The 25,982-nt window shown below is 39.5% G+C and overlaps 1 protein-coding gene across 5 annotated transcripts in view; it reads right to left on the bottom strand.

The window, feature by feature from the left end:
* Positions 1–25,982, bottom strand: part of tnr (tenascin R (restrictin, janusin)) — a 235,844-nt gene that overhangs the window by 54,442 nt on the left and 155,420 nt on the right. For 4 of the 5 annotated variants that reach the window (XM_074688049.1, XM_074688050.1, XM_074688046.1 and 1 more), the window contains 12 exons: positions 22,936–23,055; positions 22,648–22,791; positions 21,739–21,854; positions 17,565–17,715; positions 11,813–11,991; positions 11,367–11,457; positions 9,651–9,751; positions 7,349–7,451; positions 6,524–6,613; positions 5,154–5,287; positions 3,853–3,982; positions 101–367 (listed from right to left, as the gene is read on the bottom strand). In XM_074688049.1, coding sequence (XP_074544150.1) covers positions 101–367; positions 3,853–3,982; positions 5,154–5,287; positions 6,524–6,613; positions 7,349–7,451; positions 9,651–9,751; positions 11,367–11,457; positions 11,813–11,991; positions 17,565–17,715; positions 21,739–21,854; positions 22,648–22,791; positions 22,936–23,055 — 1,626 coding nt within the window. The remainder of the gene's footprint in view (positions 1–100; positions 368–3,852; positions 3,983–5,153; positions 5,288–6,523; positions 6,614–7,348; positions 7,452–9,650; positions 9,752–11,366; positions 11,458–11,812; positions 11,992–17,564; positions 17,716–21,738; positions 21,855–22,647; positions 22,792–22,935; positions 23,056–25,982) is intronic. The other variant, XM_074688048.1, reaches the window with a different exon arrangement.

The following is a 25,982-nucleotide window of genomic DNA, read 5'->3' as shown; positions in this document are numbered from 1 at the left end:
CAGCTAAAAAGCTTAAATGCTGTCACGCTCATTTATTCTCTTTCCGTTTCATCTCTCAGTCACCTTTTACTTCAGTTTCTCCATGAAAGAAGCTGCTTACTTGTGATGAGTGAAGCCAGAATGGGCTCAGAGGTAACGTCCCCCTGTATTGTGATTAGACTGATGGTGTATGCAGTGGAAGGCAGCAGACCCTGGACCAGTGACCTCGTCTTGGAGCCTTCCAGCGTCACCTTCGAGGTGTCGGTCCCGTCAGCAGAGCTGTAGCTCAGGATGAAGAGGTCAGCGGGCGGTGCCGGGGCGCTCCAGGCCACAAACACAGAGTCTGAAGTCACCTCTGACAAGTAGAGGTGTGTAACGGGCCTGATTCCTAGAGGAGCAGGGGGGTTTAAAGATCACTCGAGGACGGATGAAAAGGCCAGCCACAGGACGGAAATAGTGATGCAAAAAGAAAAATGAAACAGCTGCCGCTGTTATGAAGATGACAGACAAGCAATTCAGTGATGGATGAAAGCAGTCCTGGATGGTATAAGAGATCGTTTATAATGCAGTTGAGGGAATTAGCCTTGGGTGTACTTTTGATGAGGAAGGTGAGAGTCGGAGCAGACCACAATCATGTGGAAGTAATGATTTAATTGGTCGTAAAAAAGAGAGAGGAACTAATGAGATTAATCGCCATAAAAATGAAGATGTGATGGGGCTGTACCTGGTAAGAAAATATGGGAGAGAAACGATGATGAGAGCAGATGCTGTTGTCAAAATGTATGACCTGGACAGGCAAGGGTGTAATGAATATGAACCAGTGTAGCAGCTGACACAGCAACAAATGCAAGACGATTTGAATCTAATTAGCTCTGTGTGGTTGAATAAGGAGGAGGAATGCAGTAACACTGGGCTGTCTCTTTTGGGCTTTACAGAATGAAGGCATCATGTCAGGCTTTCTCTGCCATCAATCTTCTGTCTGCACAGCCATAATAAAGGCTGGCATGCTTTTATTTTGCATGGATTTTGATGGAAGCAGAACTTTTTATTGTGGAAACCATACTCTACTGCTGAACATTTGCCCTTGTATGGAGTAAATGTGATTTCAATCACATCACAATACATTAATCCAAACATTCCTCTTCAGCACATCATTAGGTCAAGAATTTAGATCCAGTGTACGACAATTAATGATGATGATGAGGCTACACAACGGCAATGTATGAGAAGTAAGAGAGTGGAAAAAAGCCTCCGTAACATGTGGATGAATAAATAAATGTGCTACACACTCACAGGCATTTCTTGGGCAATTTTATAAACATGGTGTATTATTTTATGACCTAAAACTGTTAAAAATTAGTATATCAATTGTGCAGTTGCATTATATGCAGCAATACTTTTGTATGTATGCAATATGTTTTGTATGAAATATGTTTTGCACCTTCTTTTATTTTACATCACTGACCCTGTCTCAGATAGTATTCTATGTCAAACTGTTAAACTGCAAAAAAAAAAGAAAAAAAAAAAGTTTAAAATGTGTTTAATTTTAATATAAAGGCTAACATTTTTAATAGAGTTTTGTGTTGTGTTTTCTCCCTTAAGTGACTGGTACTGTTATTTTATAGAATAATTTCAATAATAAGAAAATACAAATATTGATTATATTTCATAATTTCATATAAAAACAACAAATAACATAAAATAATTCGAAATTACAAAAAAAGATTCTTAACCTGAGACCTAATGAAGATTCCTTCGCTGTTGCAACTAGCGTCAAGTGTTGACTTGAGAAACTGTAGTTTTTAGCATTTCTGTTTGTGCTTCATTTTTTAACACCAGAGACTGCAGCTTGAATTAAAAAAAAAGTCACAGGCTGCTTTCTGGACTGTCTTTTTAAAGTCTTTGGTATTCTCTATGTTTCACAGTCATAGGTAAAACTTAAAATAACTGCATCAGAAAATCTTTTAGTCATCATGAGGATTAGAGTCGAAATGTTTCTGCCTCTTTAAGAAACACTCCAGAATGTTGGAGATGGGGACATGACTTAAAAACAAGTATGTAAACATTTAAAGGAACTATTTAATTACTCTTAGAGGTGTCCCAGTCCAATATTAATATCGGATATCGGTCCGATATCAGCAAAAAAACAAATATCTGTATCGTATCGGAATGCATCTAAAATCTCTGATATAATCAGTTCAGTCCAGACTCCGCTCCTGCTGTTTTTATTTGATTTATTTAGGTTATTTTCTGGGTCTTCTAATTTATTCTTTATTTCATTCAATTACTAGTATTTTTTGTGTTTAATGTTAAAATTTCTATTACCCATTGGTTAATAATAAATGGGTCAGTTTTTCCTCATACCTACTGTTGCTGATTACTGTTCTTTGTTTGAATAATATCACTTAATTAAGCCTTTTCTAGCATGACAGACATACTACAAAATAAGTAATAGAAGTATGCATGTTTAATGCTGATATCATATCGGATTCATATCGGTATCGGCCGATATTCAATGCTGCAGTATCGGTATAGTATCGGAAGTGAAAATGTAATATCGGGACATCCCTAATTACTCTTACAGTTATTTTAAATCGATACATTTTTTGCAAACAATACAAAATGAATAAATGAATAAATTACTCAAAGAAGCACTAAAACTGATGTGTAAATGTAAAGTATAATCCTTGGGTGCACTCTTGAGTGTTGTCAAGTGAAAACATGAGTGTACTAATAAACAAACGCATAAATAATGAGAAGTTTGTAGATAACTAACAAGTAGTGTAGGAGTTTATGGAGGACATATACTGTAGTTATTTGATTACGACTTATATCAGATCATAAATCAAGATCATACTTTGGATTGCTCTCCTTTTTCTCCTTCTTCTGATAGGGCCACCGGAGCGAAGGCAGACAGATGTTGCCAATATGGCCAAGTGAAAAGTGGATGAGAAGATGACAGGTAGTTAATTATTTTCCCTCTGTTTCTCTTGATCTGTCACTTTATCACTCTCCCATCTCTTCCCTCTCCAGATGGTGAGAGCAGTGTTGCTGCAGGAGCTGCAGATAACAAAGAAGATGATGAACGCGGTGATGATCTCTGCGGTGACGATGATGATGGTTATGAAGGTGACAACTGCCTCGATGGTGAGAGTGACAAGAAAGGAGGAGATGCTGATGATGATGATGACAGTGGTGGAGATAAGAATGACAGTTTTGACAGCAGGTAAGCGCATGCCCATCATTAGGACGACATCCTTTTAGTAACTGAAAAATCACATCAAGCCTTTCTGTAAAAATAACACAGAACCGACAGTGCTGTTAGTCACTGACAGACATCCAGCAGACACAGATCTGGAGTTGGTAGCATCGCGCTGAGAGAGGTGCATGCAAAGAGCAAAACTGAGAGTGTAGTTGAAAAAGAATCAGAAAAAACTGAAACACAAATACCCAATTACAGAGCTGTTGTAACAAGCTCATTAGCAGACTTCAATTATCTACCTCCGCTGATTGTTTCTTCAAAGTCTTTTCAGGTCCCGAAATCTTTTTCAGAGTTTGACTCACCCTAACTGCTGCCACACTTCCGTTCATTACATTCACTGTTCACCTTCATCATGTACCACTGTTGTTAAAAGCAGTGCTCTGGCTTTCTGTAATAATAGGCTGATCTTTCATGTTTTTATCTGAGCACAGAAAACACAGGAGAGGGAACTTATCTTGGTTATGTCTGATAATTGAGTGGATTAAAGGGATGCCTTGCTGGAACCTTGATACTCTAGAAAAAGTTTAAACCCAGCTGATAAAAGCAAAAGATAAGAGAGGACAGTTGAGAATATGATAATTTTGTGCAGTAAAGCAGGGTATTCTCTTTACCTGTAAAAGCATCTATAGTCGCTGCTGTGCTCTGCTGTCTTCCTCTTCTCGCAGCTACAGTGATGGTGTACTCAGTGCCGGGTTCAAGGTCTGTCAGGGTGGTGGTGGTGATATCTTTCGGCACTGTCAGCTGGGACAGAAGAGAAAAACTCAATCAGCTTCCCTCAACATTTTATAGACATAATGAGAGAGATTCTTCAGTTGCAGTCTGTAAACACTGCATTCAAATCTGACCTCTTCTCTGCAGCTCCACACCAGCAGTAAAGCCCTCTTGGTTGTGTGCATAAGATTTTGACACCTGTGTTTTTTTGGGACCTGCCCTCACATCTGGCTTTCTTTAATTGGCTCAAGAATGCATCAAAGAGACCAAAGGTTGATGCCGAGAAACATCTCAGCTCAGCAAAGAAGAACAAAAGCCAGAGGGCACAGTCTCTGCAGAAACAAACACCACCTCACACACTTAACTGGTTATGTGATGTTTGAGAGAGATTATTTCATTTGTTTTGGTATTTATATCATCATTGCTCCTCCTTAATAAGCCAAACCTTTAACAGTACTACCCTCAGCATTCTTCTGTTGTCTGGTAAACAGACATGACTTGTTTCCAGTGGTTACAAAATGAACTATCCTTTGTTTAATTTAGACATTTGCTGTGACATCTTAACACTGGTTTGATGGTGAACAAAAAGTGTGGCTGTAAGTGTTGAAGTGTTACTGGTGATGCCATTCAGGTCAGGAATTAAAGTTCTTGTTTTTTTCATCTGTGTGCTGTTTTGTCCCTTTAAGCACATCAAGGTTAAGTCACTGCAGACACTTCCTCTTTCCTGCTGCTGCCAAAACTGAAAATACTGACACCACTGGGCTTCTGAGTGTTACATCTAAAAAGCTCCCAAACAGCTTAGTTGATGATTTAAAAGTTACCTGAACTTTGAGTCTAAGTACCTTGAGTTATACCACTTATATGCAGAGCACAACTCTGAATCTCATCAGACTGATGTCAGGGGGCAAATGCATCAGGAAAGTCAGCAGCACTGTTTTGGACTGGACAATAATTGTGCAATTAAATCAAAGAAATGTGCAGGACCTTAACTCCCTTAATGTGTAAAAGTGAAAAAACATGATTTTAATGATGGGATGTGTATTAACACTGTCACCACAGGATCCACAGGTCTGGAAAGCAGTGGTAACAAGCTCAAACATTAGTGTTTTTTAGCAATAAACAAAAAGGCTTCAATACAACTGTGATTTTATCCCTACACCTATTAATAATCCACTCATGGTCAATAAATCTGACTCTGTACCTCATTAGTGACACCAGAAGAGGATGTGAAGGTGACTTTGTAATGGTCGATGGGGCCCTGGACCACACCCCACAACAGAGTGATGGTGTTGTCTGTGGAGGCTGTAACAGTCAGGTCCAGAGGGACATCCAAGCCTAAAAAAAAAGAAAAAAATGGAGAAAACAATGTCATTAAAGCACAAGACCAACAACAAGAATTGAGGCAGGGTACAAAGAATGTTCAAACGGAAAGAAAAAAAAACACAACAAACATATTTCTTTCTCCAATTATTTATTTTTTACCCAAGTTTTCTCAAGGTTAAATGGCTGATACTAAAAAAGTATACAACACCAATTTCCAAACAAAGAATATTTACTGTACTCTGTTTTTTTTGTTGGCTACTAAGCGTTACATGTTGTTGTTTTATAGAATTGTGTGGTGCTTGTGGCTTGTGTCATGTGCTCTTCAAATTGCCCACATTGATTCAGTTGATGGAAACACAAACGATTTACATTTCACTGTAGGTGACATCTCAAAGCTCTGTCTAATGACTGAGCAGCACTCACAGAATTATAAAATTTGTTGGTTAATATTCTGAGCATTTGTTGTCTTTTATTTTTGTCCTCTTTCCTCAACAGTACCCAGACCTGCATGTTGAATCATTCTCATCTGTTTCCCTCACACACTGTTTTCCTGAACCCTACATGTTTTTTAAAATTACTATTTCAATGTATTTTTTCCTAAATTATGCACAAAGAACTTCAAGGAAAACCATTGTTAATGGAACTGATGCTTCCGGCTTTCAACACCTCACACGTATATGAACATTAGCGCTGCACTGCACCAGGCAGTACCAGGCAGGCAGGACAGGAGGTGTTGTCATTTTATTTAAAGCCATCTCAGAAAATGTGATAGCTGAGGTGCTTTTTCAGAGTTCAAAGAGAGTGCACTAAAAGTGGAGACAAAAGAGCTTGTTTTTTAAGAAAATGGGGGCGTAATTTTGCAAAGTGCAAAGCACCTTCAGCCATTAAACAAATTTTTACAGGAGGAAAGATGTGCTTGACAGTCAATTTGACAGGAAAGATTAGCATAGCACCTACATGAAGGAGCAATTTCAAATGGGGGGGGACTTTTTCTACCTTTCAGCCAAACAATTCAAAACACAATAAAAATTCAGATAGACGATGAAGTACTGAAATAAAGTGAGGGCTATTAGTTAAGTGATATGCATTATTACAGCATCAAAGTGCTGTGATGTGAACTTTAAAACTAGGCTAGTATTATAAAACAGAGGCAAACCTCACTGGATAGCACAAGTCAAAACCTGAAGAGTCAAATACTCATTTGATGACCGATTTTTATAAAGTTATGCATTAAAGTCATACACTCACCTGTCCTGGCATTCATGGTCGCTGGTGTACTTTGGTTACTACCTTTCATGGCAGAGATACCGATGCCATACTCTGTGCCTGGGAGCAGATCTGAGGCACAAAGACAAAGAAAAAACTCTTCAATCGTTTAACACATACCACAGGGGCATCACACAGACAGTTTTCCACTCTCCTTCTCACACAAAATGCACGCCACTCAGAGTGAGTTTTCGTAACAGCCCAATTAGCTGTAGATCAGTGATAAGGACTTGTCAAATTTATATGTTTATCAGATGGATTTCTGGAGAAACTGCCTGTATTTTTCAATCAATTCAGCACGACTACGAGAAGTGATGAGCGATGGAAATGAGCAAGTGAGCGACAGAGATTATTGGGCAAGAGAGTGTGAAGGAGAGAGAAAATGAGAGTGACGGAGAACGAATGAGACTGGAAAGAACATTGATCGCAGAAAAACACGCGGGCCTTTTGCTTCTGTTCTAGCGCTGGCTGTGCCCTTTGCAACATGGCTTTTCAGGAAAAAAATAACATCCCGGCTGACCCCTCCTTTTCAGCCTTTCAATATGCCCGCAGGACAACAAGCGTTTCTACAGATATAATCAGCAGCCTGCCAGCTGAGTGTTTGCTCTGTAGATAATCCTGCCTTGTAAAACACACAAACACGCTGTGGCTTCTTCAGAACACATTAGATGCACAGGGATAATAATGATGGCATTAGGGAAAACATCAAACAGAGCAAAATACGCATACAAGTGATAAATAACACAAGAAAAACTGACTAGAAAATGGATAAATGAAAGAAAAACAGCACTTAGCTCTTTAGTTTACCTGTGAGAGTGGTCTTGGTTGTAACTCCCTCGTTACGTGGGACGATGACTTTGTCATACAGGTCTCCAGCCAAAGTGCTGTACACCACCTGGTAGCCCTCCACCTACAAAAAAAACACATACCCCAATAATTTCAACACTGAGCCAAATTGTTATGATCTTCTTAAAAATGATCAAAAACATGGATATCAGAAAACATCCAGAAATGCTTTAAATTTTAACCTCGCATTGTTGATTTAAATGTCTACTCGTAAAATATCTGGTTATGTTCGAGACTTGTGAGTCAGCACCTGAGTTACCATTAGGTTACACTCAGTGCCTTAGTTACAGTCTGCCCAGATTTTATGCTGGGTTTAGCTGCAGTGCAGTCACCTTTCACTAACCAGGGCTGTTGCTTGGTTAATGCTTTACAACCTGTATGAAAACAAGCACAGATGACAGATGGTTTGTCATGTGCAGTGGAGATAAGCTTGTATAAGAGCTGCATCTGGATAGACCAGGGGTGGGCAAACTTTTTGATTCGTGGGCCACAATGGGTTCTAACATTTGACAAAGGGGCCGGACCAGGAGCAGATGGATGGAGTGCTTTGGTAACTACCAGGGTATCATTCGTTTATTCCATATCCGTTTTAGAAACCAAAAACGGATAACGACTTGTTATTCAATTTTTCGTTTTCAAATCAAAAATCAGAGAACAAATAACGGTCTATTTTTGCTGTTTTGATTTTGTTTTGAAATTAAAATTAGAATATGAGAGAATGGAATTATAATGGGATTTTTAATCCGTATATGGTTTGTTCTTTCATTATTCTGTTTCAAAACAAAATTTTTTAAAAAAAGGACTTGTTTTTTTGTTTCTCTGTTTTAAAACCAAAACGAAAAAACGGAATAACAGAAAAACAGAAAAACGTGTTTTTTCTGTCCTGGTTTTAAAAATGGAATAATAATAAATAGATTGTGTCAAAATTGTTTGTGTGATATTTTGATATTAAATGTGAACATCTCTATATAAAAATTAGACAAATAACTCACATTGAAGGTTCAAACAGACATGTTCCTGAGCTTTTTTTTTTTTTAGAAGTAACAGATCGCTGACGATCCACACCATCTTATCCACGCACATATGCACACTCCCATGTGTTTCAATGAGACAGTCAGAGCACAGTCTGCTGCTGTCTGATCTGCTCTCTTGCAGGGAAAATAAAACATTAACAAGGTTTATTCATTTAATTTTTTCAAGTTTGGCCGGATTAAAACGTTCAACGGGCCGCATGTGGCCCCCGGGCCGTAGTTTGCCCATGCATGGGATAGACTATCCTATAACCGTTAGACTGGAGATATGTGTAAGTAGCACAGAATCATGAATATTAACCTCCAAAGAAGACCACAGGCAAGGGTTTCTAGCCCTACTTTCATTAGCCACATTTACAGAAACAATGCAACCTGCTTAATCTGAACTGTCTTGTGAGTGTTTTTTTTTTTTTTAACCTTTAGACTTGTGAACTAGTCAAAATTTAAATTTTGCTTGAATCATGCAAAAGTTTGTCAATTTGTAACCCACTGCTCACAGGCACCAAAGACGACAAGATTTATACATTTTGTTATGTAGCTAGTGAGGGTTGTCATCCTGAGCCCTTGGAGCAATATGAATCACCACATTTTCATTCATTGTTAAATATTAAGTGCTCCTTGCATCAATTTAACCTGTCTGCTATTTTCCAATTATTGGCTTTTTTTTCCAGCTTTCAAATGCAAACTCACCTGTGTGTGATGATAAGAAACTCAACATAAGACAGAGGTTAGAAACAAGGATGACATAAGAACTTGTTTAAAGAGGGGTGTTTGCAAAGAAGTTCAAGGAGGAGGAAATAAAGTAAGAGGATTGTAAACAACTCAGTTGTTACGTTCACAACAAGGCAGGGATTAGTAAACAGTCTGTAAGACAAGGGGCACTTGAGGTTACGTTGAGACCCTGAAGAAGCTATTTAGTATTTAGGTTAGTCAACCACAGTTATCCAATAAATAAACAAATCATAAAATATTGAAGATCAGACTGAATTTCTTACAGTGATGGAAGAGTGGGTAAAATACTTGAGTAAAAGCACTTTTACATTTTCACCTTCTGGTAGCTGCAACTGAATGTAAACTTACCGTCATCAGGAGAACAAAGGAAGCCAAAAATGAAGCAGCTTATCCTTTTTAAACTGTGTTACAATGCATCGTTCATCAGATTGTCCACAACGTTTGGGAAAAAAGGAGAATAAAGATGAACAGTTTCTGCAGTATGGTCAGTGTGCGCTCACCTCAGCTTCACTGTTATCCCATTCAAGCTCAAGGGTGGTCGAAGTCTTGGTCACAAGCCGAAGGTTCTTTGGGGCATCGATCTCTGAGAAGAACGATAAAGCTGACAATGGTGGAGAAACTGAGACCAATTCTAAGGGAGCGTGAACAAGCAAACATTTGCTGTACAGAAAACATCAGACACAGAAACAGTTTGCTTGGTTCCCTAAAACTAGTTAATGTAATAGTTAATGTAATGATCTGCATTTAGGATGCTAAATGAACAGTATATCAACAGGTGCTACAACTGTCATTCTTCAAGGGCATATTGCAGGTTAAAGAAAAAAGTTAAGCAACTGGTAGTAAAATAACCTAAAAGTAATATTTTGAAAGGAATTTTGAAATAACTAAACTACTATCATTTGAACGTGATGTTACAGAAGGGAGTCCCTCTGCTTCTGCCTCTGTTTAACAATAATAAACATGGCTCTGACTGTCATTCCTATTAACAAAGAGGAAAATTTGTATTCCTATACATATGATGGTCCTCGTAGTTATAATCATGAGACTGTTAGGACAGATGGAGACCCAGAGCAGGACAGGATTAGGAGGAATAACAGCCATAAGACAGCAGTGGAGTTGTGGTGTGAGGAGAACCAGAGGAGAATGGAGCAGGGGACGTCCCAGTCAGTGACGGCTGTTAGCTAGTGAGCCAAAGCCTAATGCTGTGTTCACATCAACATATTCAAAGTTTGAAATCAGATGCACTGACTTGAAAAAAAAGTAAGCAACATGCTTTGAGTCATTATGATAAAGCCCAAGGAGAGAAAGACAGAAAGGTCAGAGGTCTATTTACAAATCTTAAGTCAGAAAACCAAGACTTAGCTACAGTGCTCAGCTCTCGTCTCCGTCCGGTTAAATCTCATGTTGAATCTCTGGCAAATCCTTGTTTACGGGAGCCACTGCTGGACCTGGCTCTGGTATCTCATCCTGAACTCCATCCACAGACTGTATAAAACAGACTCTAATCTCCATCCAAAAAATGGGCACCACGGACGACTGTGTTTTTTTGTGACCGATACAGAAACAAAGCCCTGTCTTGTCGCCTGCACAAAACGAATCTAAGCATGAAAGCTAACCTCATTGAGTCCTAAAGAGCGAACTCAATGTTGTTGAGCTAATTTTTCTGCATCCATCCCTCCAGAGGTATCTAAATCATCTTAAAGAATGGTCAAATTAAATACTGTGTAAGAAACACAATAAATACGAGGCACCAAATCTTGCTCACTACCACCTATTATTCACACTGGCTAAAGGCAGAGTATGGGGATTTGAGTCCACTTTGCCACGTCCTATGATGGGATGTTAAAAAAATATAAATAAAATAAAAATAAACGGCAATTTTTGCCTTTTTTGGTAGAATAACATATAAAAATCCCTGCAATATGCCCTTTAATAAGGTTAAAACAGTTTAACACCTGTGAATCACTGACTCTAAAACACTTGCATGCCTTTTACTTAAGATTTAGCTTAAAGCAATTTCAGCAAAACTTATGAGAGTAATTTTTCCACAAAGAAAGTACTTTCTTTTAAACACCAGAGAACAAAAACCACAACAAACAGATGCTCTCTCTCATAGCCAATACAGATAAACAGTATGTTAAACATTCGGCCATATGTCACCCGGCACAGGATCACACACACCACCATCACCACATCTGCTTGCTGTCAGACCTCACCGGTAGTAAATTCAGTGGAAATAGATCCGCTCTCATTTCCTTTCCTCACACCGCTCACAGATACATCGTAACGTGAACCTGGACGCAGAACCTGAAGAGAGGGTGGGAAAGGGCATGGACAGTTTAGTCTATTTAATCCTTTAGCACAGAATTTTTTCTGTTTGTTTTTGTTTTATCTCCAGACACGGGAGGCAGGCAGAGATTAGATAATTTAACAGGCCTGACAAGCACACATAGACACAAACCCACACACACACTCTAGTAACACTTTACTTGTGAGTACAATGCAATAACACCACAGACAAGTCACAGCCTAAAGATAAACAGTTTAAGCTGCAAGGACTAGCTGTTCAGTCCCCAGATGACAGGCGAGTCCACATAATGTGTCTGTGTGATCAGATCTGGGATAACACAACATGATGAATTGAACCCCCATCACCACTCACCTGCAGGGAGTACTGGCTGAGCGTAGGCTGTAGGCGGAAGGTGGTCCGTGGACCCTCTCCTCCCACCAGGCCATAGCGCAAAATGATCTGATCGATCTTTGCTTTGGGCAATGTCCACTCTACAAACGCCACAGTGTCTGACACATCCCGCACGATCAGCTGAGTGGGGCTGTCGATCACTGGGAGACAAAAAAAGACAGAGAAAAAAAAAACAATAAATGTTGTGTTACTTGTGTCAAAAAGCACAGGTGCTCTTTGTGGTCAATTAGCCAGGCTTTCTATTTGCCTATTTAACAGCTGATTTGTGCTAAATACTGTCACGTCCCCTAAATCATTGCAGTCAGGCATGGCTGCAACTTATGTCAATTAACATTGTAAAGATAATCAGTGGATATTTACCTGATATAACTTTTAATAAAATACATAAAACTGACTGTACCACTTCTCCAAAGTTAGAAGACCTAACAGTAGAGCCACAGTTTGGCTAATTGGCCCATTAACACAGGTTTAACTACTAATCATAATTCCTAGTCCCTCCATAATTCTGGTCAGTAAGCCTTTAAAATGCGGAAAGGTTTCTTGAGACTTTTCATCACAAGCTTCTGACATCTTTCAGTTTTGATCCCTTTGATCCCTACCAAGCAAGCTTTTTACTATTGTTGCCTTTTGTACTTTGATAATCAAGATAATTGTAGCATTGACCGACCAAAAACATCTGAACCAGAAACTCGCCAAAATAAAAATAAAATCCAAACCAATGGATCACAGAATACGCATTCAATTGTAAATGGTGAGTGGACTACTTAAGGCTTTCTTAAGAAGTAGTAATTATTATGAAGTATTATCAGTAACATTAGAAATCCCCAAAACTTGATTTAGGGGGCAAATGTGGGAGCAGACTTAATTAACAGGAAACATGTTCATTTAAGTCTTGAAACAACATTCAAAAGGGGATCAGAAGTTTATGATCTCAGAAACCTGACCCCTTTTGGTTAGCCTGGAATCAAACAGTAAGAGGTGAAGTGTTACTTGGCAAAACCTTCTCCAACATGTTCCAGCCAGATAAACCAGATAACCATGTTTAAAAGAAGTTTTGATTTCAATGGTGAAGGGTGTTTGCTCATACTTTCGCCTAGGTTCATCACTTTAGTAAAGAACTGGCCGAAACACAAAGCAGTGACGTTGCTGAACGGCTATAAGAGCAAGAGAAAGTTTAATCGGGGTCCATCTGTCTCGGTTGAACGTTCTCGGAGTTGATTTTGTCTCTGAGTCGTTCATACATCTCTGTATCTGGAAAGTCTTCAACACTTTAATTGCTTTTTTTTTACACTTTTTGTCACATTCACACCACATTTATACACTGATCAACTAATTCAATATGCGAACCTACACAGAGGAACAATTTTGGGTTCAGTGTCTTGCCCAAGGACTCTTGAACACAACTGCAGATGCTAGGACCAACTCATCAACCTCCCAATTGAGAGACAACCAACCCCACCACTAAACCACAGCAGCCCCAAGACTCCTAATCGAACCAGGCATGTGATGACTGCTTATGTTCATACACATCACATTTGGTTTTCAGTTAAGTGGAAAACTCAAAATGTATCCAGCTGCTCTGGGTTTGTTGTCAGAAAAGCTTCTCGCCAACAGCCCAGTATTTAAAACTTATCAGTCAGAACACACACTGAGACTACAGGATTCATCCAGAGTTTAGCCAGGTGCACAGCATAAGCCGTAATCCAACTTATCCCGTGTAGAGAGTTGAAAACATATCACTCAGGATGAGGCTGACCTGCTTCTGATAGTTTGACACCAGAACTCTGTGATGGCTGTAGTTGACACAGCATGACTAAGTCACAGCCTTTGATAAATGTAGACTCAGTGAACTGGTCTTAGTCGCCCCCTTTTCTTGAATGTTTTGGTGAGTGTGCCATGAGCTTTCATCCCTGAAAACACATTATACAACAATGATGAGTGGTGGTTTTTAGAGCAGAACCTCAGAATTTGTTCGTTGTCAAAGCTGACAATCCCAATTCATCCATAATTCTCACCATGTGCAAGCAAAGACAGAGTAATCAGTAGGTTTTGTGCTCAACTTCCTTTGGCTCTAAATGACAATCTAACAAAAGATCTACAAAAGTCTTTTTTGGACACTGAAGTGAAAAGTGGCGGGAAGTCTGCTGAACAGAGTAGGGAAACTGATCCTGACTTGAAATGCTGCTGAGCATTCAAGAAAGCCATGCGAGGCCCCTGTACCCAACCAGCGGACTCAGACAGTTCAAAGATGTTTGGGACTTTGTGAAACCACAGATCTAGAACAGGATGATAGCTCTCGCCAGTTTAATGTCCAAGTGGTGTTACTTCACTGGTCATGACTCTTGGCATATGCAGTACCCCTTGTTTTTGACTTTGACCCTATTGGAGTCCTGCACAGGTTACAGGAACATTTTTGTGTAAGTTTACAGTTTTGCGACTTGCCATCCTGTCCTGTTAAACCTGTATTTTGAGTCTGTCTATTCCTTTAAATGAAATCAAACACGTTTCACTACAAGTTAAACTTCTCCATGGTTGTCCCCTTTCTACATTTCCATCTTGTTCATGGACCAGATCTCAAAGCACAGCCAGGGGGAAGACAGCGCTTAGTTTGGAGATCTCAGAAATGCTCCTCTGATTTTCAAAAGTGATGTGATTCTGTTGGCTTCATCAAACAACGTACTCTCACTGGGGCGGTTTGCATTCCAATGAACCAATGGTTCCCTGCCAGGGAATGGTTCATTGTTTTATTATGGTTGGGAGTGAGAGACTTCCAAAGTGAATATCAAGTATCTCAGGGTCTTATTCGAAAGGAGCTCGGGCATACAGACAGATCTAGATACACAGATGCCCCGTCAGGGTAAAGCGGTGTTTGATTATGTGATCGCTAACCTTCTTCTACATCATAATTACTTATTAAAAAAACAATCGCTTGACATCTGTTTGGCAGACGCCTGGGCAAATCTCTTTGTCTCTTAATCAACACATTTCCTCACATTGTCTATTCTGGTAAAATTGAAAGCAACACCTTATATATTCTTATTCTTAGGCAATATGTTTGCTTCACAGTACAAATGGTTTTGAAAGGATGGCACATCAGTAAATCACTTTGTTGAGAAACACAGAAACAGCAAATCACACAATTCTAATGCCAACGTCTATCTTTAAAATAAAGGCATCACACCGGGCTGTGATCATATACGTGGTCTATAAGGGAGGTCTCAGAGGGAAATCATGTAAATGACACATTTACCTCTTTGAGAAAAAAAGAGCCTTATGCTAGTTTAATGACTCTTTTTCAAGCTTTGAAATCTAAGTAAATGCCAGAACAAAGGGTTGATAGACTGCAGGTTCGCTCCTATTCTTGGGGTATTCAAATTGGCCCCCTGGGTCTCCTCTCAGAAAGCCTCCTGAGGAAGACGGTAACCAGCTGATAACCAGCCTCTACATCAGCCATCCTCTCCTTCTGGTTCTTCCTCTCACTACTCCTCCTGTTTCTTCATCTCCAAGGGAGGATAAATCTTTCTTATGAATAATTGAACAACTTCAAATTTGTCTTTTCCTCCTTCTTTATCCAATAAGGTGTCCTGCAGTGAGCTGCCATGAAAAATTAATGCGTGTCGTGAATTATTTATCACTTCTTAATTACAAGCTACGAAATGTATGAAGACTTGACAAGAAATGGATGGTGTTTTGACTGCAGACATCCAAGATTAAATTGTTATGGATGACGTCTGGATTGGATCTATTACAGCTGTCCGAATGGTGTCAGCTGGGCGAGGAGTGCGGGTGATACCTCAGTGAGGTTTACAACAGGAACATAAATGTGCAGCAGAGAAACAAATATGTCAAGGTGACAGCGCCACTACCTGGTTATTTAAGTGTGTGTGTGTTTTTTTGTCTGTGCAGTGTAAGTGTGTGAGGCAAGTCTTAAAATGCATGGAATCATGTCTTCATTTGGTATTTAGAGTATTTGCTGATTTATTGGATAACTGTTGGAAAACGTATTGCTGACAGTTACAATCACTGCTGTGACATCCTGAGAAACTCAGGGTTTGTGTTGAGTTTGGCGCCCCTTGTGGACAAATCAAAACCTATGTTCATCTGTTTGATAAGGTCAGTGCCCCTGAATTTTGAGCTGATTTGTTTGATTTGTAGGTGAACATCAACTTTGAGCCGATGAGATTGAAATTTTAAGATGGTTCAATTTTAAGTGAGCAAGTTTTTGAACTTGAAACGGTCTTAAATATTTAAGGTTCTGTAATGGTAGAGGTACAGTGTGTAGAAGTTATATTTAGCCATATCAAACAATTACATCCTAAAGTGAAAAGCTTGCTTGCTCACCTCCCTGTTGGTGAGGCAAAAGTGCGCTTTGACTACAAGAAGCTCCTGGTGTATATGTATAATCCTCCAGTGATCAGTGTGAACTATTTAGATACAACATACCGTACCTTTAAATACTACACAGCACCTTAATATACAACACACCACACCTTTCAGGATGAATAATTTAGCTCATAATGAGATGAACAATGAACATCCATTCCAACACATAACAAATAGCAGAGCTGTTATGGTATGATGCAACGCCCCATTACTAAACAGGTAAATGTCTTTGTGTATCACCCCTCAGCAGCAGCAGCAGCAGTTACACAGAAGGAAAACTAATCCAAGTTTGCATAACTTTACACAGTTTGCAGGAAGTTTTCACAACAGTTAGGTTATTTACATTGTATTTGACTAGAATCTGCTAATATTTGGTCAACTTACGACTAGACTAAGACTAAAACTCTGATGGTATTATGATGTTGCTAGGCGTTGTTGGCGATGGCTGCCTTTTGCAGCAGCTCTCTCTTCTTTGTCAATTTCTTAGATTTTTTTCATCTCTTTTTCGGAATCTTTGTATTTGGAGTGGATCATTACTTTGTATGGCTCATTTGTTGGTCATGGACACCAAACTTTTTGTGGCTTCAGTGATTTTTTTTACTACTTTTTCTCCTGTGTTTGTCTGGAGATCCTACATGTAACTATGGCTGCATTGTTTACATGTGAACTCAGCTGTTAGCAGCCTGTGGCATGTCAATGCTAACTAGTGTAAGGCCAGATGTCTTCCCACAAGGTGGAGAGAAGGAGGTGAGGACGGCGTGCTGGTTCTCAGGTTTGAGCTAAGAAGTGACGACATGGACCTGTCCTTCCATTCATCGTTATTGGGAACGTAAGATCTATCTCCAGTAAGATGGACGAGCTAGCTGTGCAAACCCAGCAACAGAGGGAATACCAGGGGGCAGAGCAGCATCATGCTATTCACAGACATGGCTAACGAAGCTAATGCCTGACACCAACGCCATGTTGGAAGAGCTTCACCTGCTGTGAGCAGACAGGATCCAGGAGACAGAGATAGAGCATGACTGAAGAAGCTCAGTCCTGGACCCTGTGGAGGTGGAGGCTGGCTGAACTGGAGAATGATGGACAAGCTGTCATCATCTATTTTCTTATGGACCTTTTTGCACTTTCTATACACTTTCTTACTTTTGTTTTTTGGATTGCTGCTGTGACTTCAATTTCGTTGTACTTGTATTCTGTATTTAATCGACTAAAACTAAACTTAGAGGTTTCAGATGACTAAAATGAATTAGAGTGTTATTCAAAAGACCCCAATTCTTTTGGGGTCAGAATTTTGCCGTCAAAATTAACACAGTTACACATGAATACGTACATGTTGTAAACGTTGCAGTGAATGGCTGACTTCGTCCAACGTCTCTCAGTGCCACCAGGTTTACTGTGTACTCCTCTCCTGGTCTCAGACCAGTCTGCACAAAGGAAGTGATGGTGCTAGGGAGCTGTGCAGTCATGCCACCATCATTATCCTGGGGGAAAAGAAAGAACAGATTGAAATGATGAAGTTCTAAGATCATTTCAGAGCTTCACGTCTGTTTCAAATTGTGTAGGCTAAATGTTTTTTCTGTGGAGATCCAGGATCTGATGGGTAAAGTCTCAACAGTAAAACAAAAACACTGAGTCATTCAGCTGAACTGCATGCAGTAGATTTTCTGAACTGTATGCAGATTTTTTTTGACAGATTTGTTACACCGTCTGATTGAGCATATTACGCTTTCAAAGCATGTTTGCTGAGTCAAAATGGATATGAGTGTTTCAATTATATTTTTGGGGCCTTATTCTGCAGAGGCAGCACTCTGTACATTTCCAAAACCTGTCACTCATCCATATGGAGCCCCCGCTATTCCCAGCTGTGCTCAGAAAACTGTGTTGCACATGCACTTCCTGCCAACAGACAGATGTTACATCTACTGCTGCTCCAAGATCCCCAAAAGCCTGTGCTACAAAGGCTCATATTACAGCAGAACATATAACAGCTTGCTGGTTTCCCGAACTGAAACTGTAATTAGAGATGTAATCCATTTAATCACCTCCACTAAATAACCAGGGTGGGCAGTAACACACACAACAGTTATGTTCCAAAAACAATAGCTGTTTAATCTCAATAATGATACAGGGAAATGGAGGCAGTGCTAAATTATTCAAAATGAGTCACCATAACAGAATACCACTTCCACCTAATGTGCCAGTTTGCTCGTAATTAGTCATCACTTTGTCAGTAGACAAGGTCGCCGGATGGAAAATGATGAAGAGCTTTGTTTGGTCCCTGTAGAGGTATTTTATGGCTGTCATTTTAACACGCAATGAGGGAATACAAAATGAGATTTTTTGATTACCTACTCAAGCTTCTTGGTCTCTGACATACTTTTTTTTGGCAGTAAAGAACATTATTTTTGTTTATAGACCTTTCAGAACAGAAGCAGAAAATTGCTTTAAATATTCTCTCACGGCTCATAAAATGTAAACCAATGTTTCACAATTCACAAATTCCTTGATTAAAAAAAACACTGCCTTCTTGCATATTTTTATATAATTTTAGTTAACACTTTAACATCAAGTTTGTTTTCAAGTTTCTGTGCCCTTCCTTGCAAAGAAGCAAATTACTGAAAACAAATCACACTCATCTGACATACATGATATTACATACATATTATTTTGTTATATATTATTGGTGCTGTTTGTTTGTTTTTGTCTATTCTGAGTATATCTTCAGTGAGCTGTGAGTGCCAAATATAGATTTGTGCAAAAAGTCAGACCCAGACATGTGAAAGCCTGAGCAAATAACAACTGGGCACAACTGGAGATACATAAAAAAATGTCATTTTGTAGTTACAGTTTACCACTAAGTTAAAATTGAATCTTTTTTATGTTTAAAGGTGGAGTCTGCAGGATTTTTCCAACAAATAAAATGTCAATTTTTACGGGAATAATCCTGCTCAGTCATCACTTCTGGGCTTCTATACATGTGTGTCAGTGTCTGTGTTTGACTTGAACTCTCTCCTCAGCCTGTATGTTGATGTTTTGGTTGTATCGGTACATTTCTGGGCAGAGAGTAGATGTGGTTACATCAGCCAATCACAGAACACCCAGTGGGCAAGTGGCTTTGCGTTTTGATTAGCGAGTGGAAGAAGCTATCCTGGGTGGCTACAATAGCGGATGTAGCACAAAGCAAGAAAAACACAACCAATGTGAAATGAAACGCCAAACAGATAAAGCTTTTTACTAAAAGAGGGTGAGGCTTGGCACTTGGAAAGTGCCTGAAAGTTTGCTGTCTGCTAACTAGATAGAATAGAATAGAATAGAATAGAATAGAATAGAATAGAATAGAATAGAATAGAATAGAAAATAGATGTGTGTCAAACACCCGTGAGTAGCTTGTGCTGGCATGCCAAGTCAGGTGAACAGCTCTTGAGTCCGTCTCATGTAGAAACATGACGCTACAGGTGGTTGCTAGGCTGGTGAGTGTGTTCACGTAGTCACAGATGGAGACCGTGGGTGTGGGCTGCCACTGGCACTGAGCCATGAAGGAGGAGTCCACCTTTAATATGCATTAATAACCCTGCTGTCTTGAAGGCAGGTGGTTTTATTTCATTTAATCACCTTTTTGCACAGCTACATCTCAGGGGCTTAAAAGAGCAAGAACATTGTCTTTTTTTTCCATATCGTTCATGAAATCTGCTTTGCACTGGGAGTGAAGCAGCAAGGCAAAGTGGAAAGTGCAAATAGAACAACGGAGCAGCACAGTAATGATTTGCATCACTAATCAGTATCTAACACATGTTCGCATTTTATGAAGCTAAGCATAATTGTAAAGACAAGTCTGTCTCATCATGTGCCTTGACCTCTGAGCTCGGACACTTTATGACTATTCAACATGAATTACAATGTAAGCTACTTCTGGCACATCATTATCTTCCTGTGTGGGTGAATTTAATTTCATATGAATGCTACATCAGGCTGTCTCATGGTCATCAAGTCATTTCTTAACAGACAGTGTGCTTAAAACTGAAAAATCTATGGTGATAAAATAACAATCATCCATACAGTTAGAGTATATTTTATGGATAGATACAACCTTGACATGACCGAGAATGTTTAAAAAATGCATAAATGTATTAGTACCACAGCTCTGCTGGCAGCAGTATTGATTGAGTGATTGCTCTACAGCTGTATTGATTTATAATGAAAAGCCTGTAATAAAAATGTATCAGATGGTGCAGCAGGTATGTGCGGCAAAAACAGTAGCAGTATGCTATTATATCAGGATGTCGGTTGTACACTGTTGCTGAATGTAACAATGTTAACGTGAGGCCTCGCCCTCACCCTCTGTCTTCCCCTTCTCGGTTTCCTTTTTTCTGAATAGCGAGTTCCTGTGTTTGCTCGCATGGGCCAAAGCTTTCATGCCTGCTTCCATTACGAGATTGTCAAAATTCACAATCCCCATTGCTGGATTAAACCCACAGGGGGCGGGAATGGCAACTCATAATATGATTTCCCCTGTGGCTGGAGTGAGGGGAAGGAAAGCAAGGAGCGATCGCAAGAGGAACATGTACAGGGAGGGGGGTGGAGGAAGAGAAACGTGAAGGAGAAAGAAGGAAAGAAAGGGTGTCTGGGGGGGAAGTGTCAGAGAGCAAGTGGTAGAAAAAAAAGAAGAAAGATAAGCAAGAAAGGTTTGGAGGATGGGAAAAGCAAAGAGAAGAGAGATGACTCAGAGACATGGAAGATTGGACAGAAAGACAGAAAAGGAATGGCTAAATTCAATAAATGCAATTAAGTAGCCAGCTGCTTTATAAGTTCAGAAACTCTTAACTTAAAAGGGCTGAAAGAAGAAAAACAAAAGAAGCGTCTAAACATCAGGTTTGAGTCCTGACGTCAGGCTAGACCAAAGGATATTGCCCCATGAGAACACCTAAAAAGAGAAATCCAATTACTGTGAGAGGGCGAGATTAGAGTGTCAAGAGACCTCAAGTTTACAGCGAGATTTGGAGAAGGAAATGTTTCGGCTCTTTTGCTTGAACCCTGCCTTGGTATGGGTTTTAGAAAGGGTTATTTTGGTAAAGGGTTTATTGGCTGATCCACTTAATAGCCAACAAGCTGAAGACAATCCGTCCGCCTAATTTGGAATGGGCTTCAAGCCGAGCTTTCCCCCAAGAAAACCTAAATGATTCCATTTATTTTTTTTCCGGTTTCTGTACACATATTTAAAGTCATACTGAGATTATTGGTGGGGATATTCTAAAATTCTGTCATTCATTTTGCTCTCTCAATGAGGAAAAGGATAAAGTGACTGCATTGTGTGCAGGAGAATAAGCTTGTCTGTCTCCAGTTGATTAATCATTAAAAGCATCAAAACTCTGTCGATTTTTTCCCTCCTTTTTTCGTTGCACACAAGGACGGTGCACTTATCTTCCAACACGCTGTCCTGCACTCTTTCATTGAGACTGACAGCGTACACACACACACCCTCAGTGTTAACACAGCTTTTCCTCTACCTTGGGGATGAAGCTGATCTCCCATCCATCGAAGGAAAAGTAGAACGGTTGCCACCGGACCTCCACTGATGTCTCTGTGATGGATTTGAAGACTAAACCATCTGGATTGGAGAGATCTAGAGAGGAAGCCAGAGACATATTGTTGTTCTTCAGCGACCAGCACAGTCTCTGAATCACAGCTCATGCTGAAGCTGTGTTTGGTGTGATGTTTTTTATCAAATGATTTTCTTCACACAAGGATTACACAAAGATACTTGTTCAAGCATCTATATCAATCCAAAGGTATTATATTTGTTCACTGAGATGTTAAACATGAACACCTGCTGTAAAGTGGAAACACTCAGCCACTCCGACAAGCCCATACTTTAATTCAATAACATGCTAGAATGACTTTTTTCGCAGGCAGCCTGGTTCTCATAACTCTTGCCAGATAATCAAATACTACAATTATAATCAAGTTTAGCAAAGACAGCCCAACAAATCATACCATCACTGAAAAATGGTTGCATCAAGCTAACTTGCCCTAAATTGACTTTATTACTTCGAATTTTGCAATCACTGAAATTAAATTCACATTTCAGTGAAGTAGAGGACATTTTTTCTAGCCAGGACTAAACTAATGGCACTGAGAGTAGCCTGAGTGGCTGCAGTTTACCATTTGTAGAAGAAATCAGGTAGTGAACTTATAATAGACTGCGGTTTGTTTAAGCTCATTTGTGCACTTAAGCATGGAAATAATCAGCTGAACATTAACAGTGGTAAACATTCAAATTGGGTTCAGAACAATGTATGAGTGTCCAGGCATATAATGCTCAACTGCGGTGCTATATTTACTTTTATGTTGCCCATGGATTCAACATATCAGGTTTTCATTTTCTCAAAGCAAACCCAGAGAAACACTGCACTTACAGGTTGAAACAGTGATGCTTGCGGGGACGCTGATACTGTTGTTAATGACGGCGAACACGTTGATGTTGTACTCAATACCGGCTCCGAGGCCTGAGATAGAGCAGGCGGTGACATTTCCAGGGAGCCTTATCTCTAGCTGCACCCCTGACAGCGAGACAGGTAAAAATATGCATGAATACAGTTGTTCACTTTACAGAAGCTGCTTGTGCTTTCCATTTATTCAAATCAAACAAAACTCATATGATAACTAAGCTGTTTTTTCACTGGCCAGCAGAGATGTGTACCTACCTCCAGGACTGCTCGGTGTGTATGTCACCAAGAAATCTGTCAGCACAACTGAACCCTCCCACTCCAGGTCCACAGTGCTATCAGTCACGCCTCGTACCTTCAGGTTCATCGCGGGTGCCACTGGTGAGACAAAAATAAATACACATTAAACAAAATAAACAAAAGCTTTTTTAATTAGGTTGGCTGTTTTCCAGCCAACAAAGAACTGTACTGAAAGGACCTTTGCATAGTTCTCAGAAAATAGTGTGTAGTTTCAGATAAAAGGTCACTTCACAACAGGAAATCAACCAATCTTTAACTTACACACATTTCAGGCATGACCATGTATTTAAAATCAGCTTTATAGCTTCAGTAACTCTGGTTCTGTTATGTTGAGGATTCTGAAGTCTGTCAGATTAAAAAGCTTTAAAGAAAGTGAAAGTACAAGCTCCAAAGAATCCTGCCCAAGTTTCAGTTTTAATCCCTGTAACAGTTTAACTTTAGCATAAATCCCTAAATCCTTTATCTTTCTCAGTTCAAACATTTTAAGTAACAGTAATCACTAAGTGTACTTATTTAACCATAATTTAAATGAAAAAAAAACCCCAAAAAATTCAACTCTATCTCCAAGCTATCTTTGGGGTTTTAGTTAAGATGAGTTTGTACATTGACAGCATTTTAAAAATTCATCAAATCGGCAAAGTCCAGAATGTTTTTACTGTGGTCCTTTTCACTAAGACTCTGATACGTATTCATTCCTTTTCTTTTGAATACCACACAGTTCTGCAGTTGTATGGTTCAGTCTCACAACTATTCCAGGAAATGACTTCTATAAATAACAGAAACACAAAGGGACCTAGAACACTCCCTTGTGGGACTCCATGTTATAAAGTGATAACTTTAAAGATGGCCAACACTCTTAAAAACTTGGGTTTAGAGGTGAGGGATATAGTGAATATACCTAATACATTGCTGGTTGTTACACATGAGATGTATGAAATTACTATAGCGCGACCACTGAGTACAAACTGTCACATAGATATTTTCAGATGTCTATAGGAAAATCTGAATTAATTTTTTGACTCGAACTGAAAATATGTAACTACATAAAGTTTTGTTTGAAATTAAAGGTTTGCTAAACTTAACCCGATTGTGATTATATTTCTTTTTGCATTCAAATGTTAAATAATCAAACTAAAAGGTCTGCTTGAACCATTATATACTGGTGTCATATTATGTATCAAAGGATTGAGTTCAACTTTTAAAGGAGAAATCAGAATATTAAGATGTAGATTGTGTATCATGATATTAGCCTAAAAATAGCTGAGATATTGGTTTTAGGCCATATAGGCAGCCCTTCTTGTGTAAATGATTTAGTGATGAGTTCCAATGGACAGACAAACACCTGCTTCTTCTGTGTGCAGAATATGGTATCAAGTTGTTTATGTTAAATAATAATATTTTAAAATCAGGAAACAGAATTCTACATTTGTTTTTACTTATTAGTCTCTCCAGGTCTTTGTTGGCACTAACCTGGTGAACAGTAGGTAACACAGCCACTGATTGGTCAACTGACTCAACATTACAAGAGTGTTTTTTTTTTTATATTGGTACAAGACTTTCTTCCAAAGATAAAATACATTCTCGGTTTAATGGTCTAATACTGTACAGGTGGCGCAGCTTTCTACTTTCTCTCAGTAGAAGCTCACAGTTCTTTATTGCATGTTTTCAGGTCACCAGTGAACCCTTCCATATGCATAATATCAGGTGGGCTCCCCTTCACAACCAGAACTTGGCAGTGTGATTATGGCTTCAACTATGGACGCCCCTCCTCCCAGTGGCCCTTCCATGGCTGCAGGCACATAGTCCTCTGCTCCTGCAGCACCTGGCAGTCTATTCATGGATGAAATCACACTCCAATATTCTCCCATGGCATTAGGATCAGGGGGCCATGACAGAGAGTTATCATGGAGCCTTTATCCGCACCAGCAGTGTGGATGGAAAACATATGAAAAGGCAGCCAACAAATGTCCTCAACAATAACAATATTTGTGTCGTTTGACTAAGTATCTCACCAGATTTAATGCATTATTTTTTATCCAGGATTAATGACAGCATAGGTAATGGTGAAATGACACTAATCCTCACGCTTCTAACAACTGTTAATGCAGACAAGACAGCTTCATTTGCTTTAATTGGCTCACTATGAACAGTATATTAGCAAGCCTTGGAATAAGATGACAGGTTGGACAGCTCTTCAAATGTGCATTCGATCCTTTAAAACATACCAGTCTTTGTGTTAACAAGACGCTGAGTGTTCTCATGAGAGGGAAAGCTCTGTTGTTCATTCAGGCTGAAGACAGTCAAGCCATAAGCCTGAATGGTGGAGCTGAATATAAATGTAGAGGCATAAATGAGTGTTTACAGCCCCCATTGTCCAAAACAATGATGAGTAGGAGGAAAGACAGGTGAAGGACATCAAGAGGAGCCGACAAGAGGGCGCAAACAGTTTAAGCAGGAAAAAGACATTACGGATTTACAGATAAGAGAACAGAAGAGGGGAGAAAATGACCAGAAAGATGTGATTCAGGAAGAGAATACCCAACATAAAAAGATATGAGAGAGAATGGGCATCAAACTGAGCTGTAAAAGATGGAGAAAGGTGTAAAGAAGCAGACATTGTGACGGTGTAATAAATAACCCCTCACCCCTTCATCATCTCTACATCCTGTGATACAGCACAGTACTGAGTTCTCCTCAGGGGAACCTTTGGACACTCAACTCGCCGTTTTAGCTTCTTCTCTTACACAGTCGACAGATGGGCTCACGCTGCGCTGCAATTTGCTCAGTGAACCTGCACTGGGGACAACTCCTGCGGCATTCACTTAGCTGGATTTATATTGTCAATTAGACTTATATAAGAAGGAAATGACTAATGAAACAAGCAAGTGATAATCTATGAGCAGTGATTACCAAAGTGTGGGCCAGGTGGGCTGAAAAAAGTCCTCTTTGTTCTCAGAATGTTGGTGCTTTACCTGTTATATTACTTAAACACAGAGGAACTGAAT

Source organism: Halichoeres trimaculatus, unplaced genomic scaffold, assembly GCF_033239565.1.
Source record: "Halichoeres trimaculatus isolate MK-OKI-2021-1 unplaced genomic scaffold, fHalTri1.1 fHalTri1_scaffold_15, whole genome shotgun sequence".
Lineage (NCBI taxonomy): Eukaryota > Metazoa > Chordata > Actinopteri > Labriformes > Labridae > Halichoeres > Halichoeres trimaculatus.
Note: the sequence above shows the minus strand (reverse complement) of the source record. Positions and strands in the feature narration are given on the sequence as shown.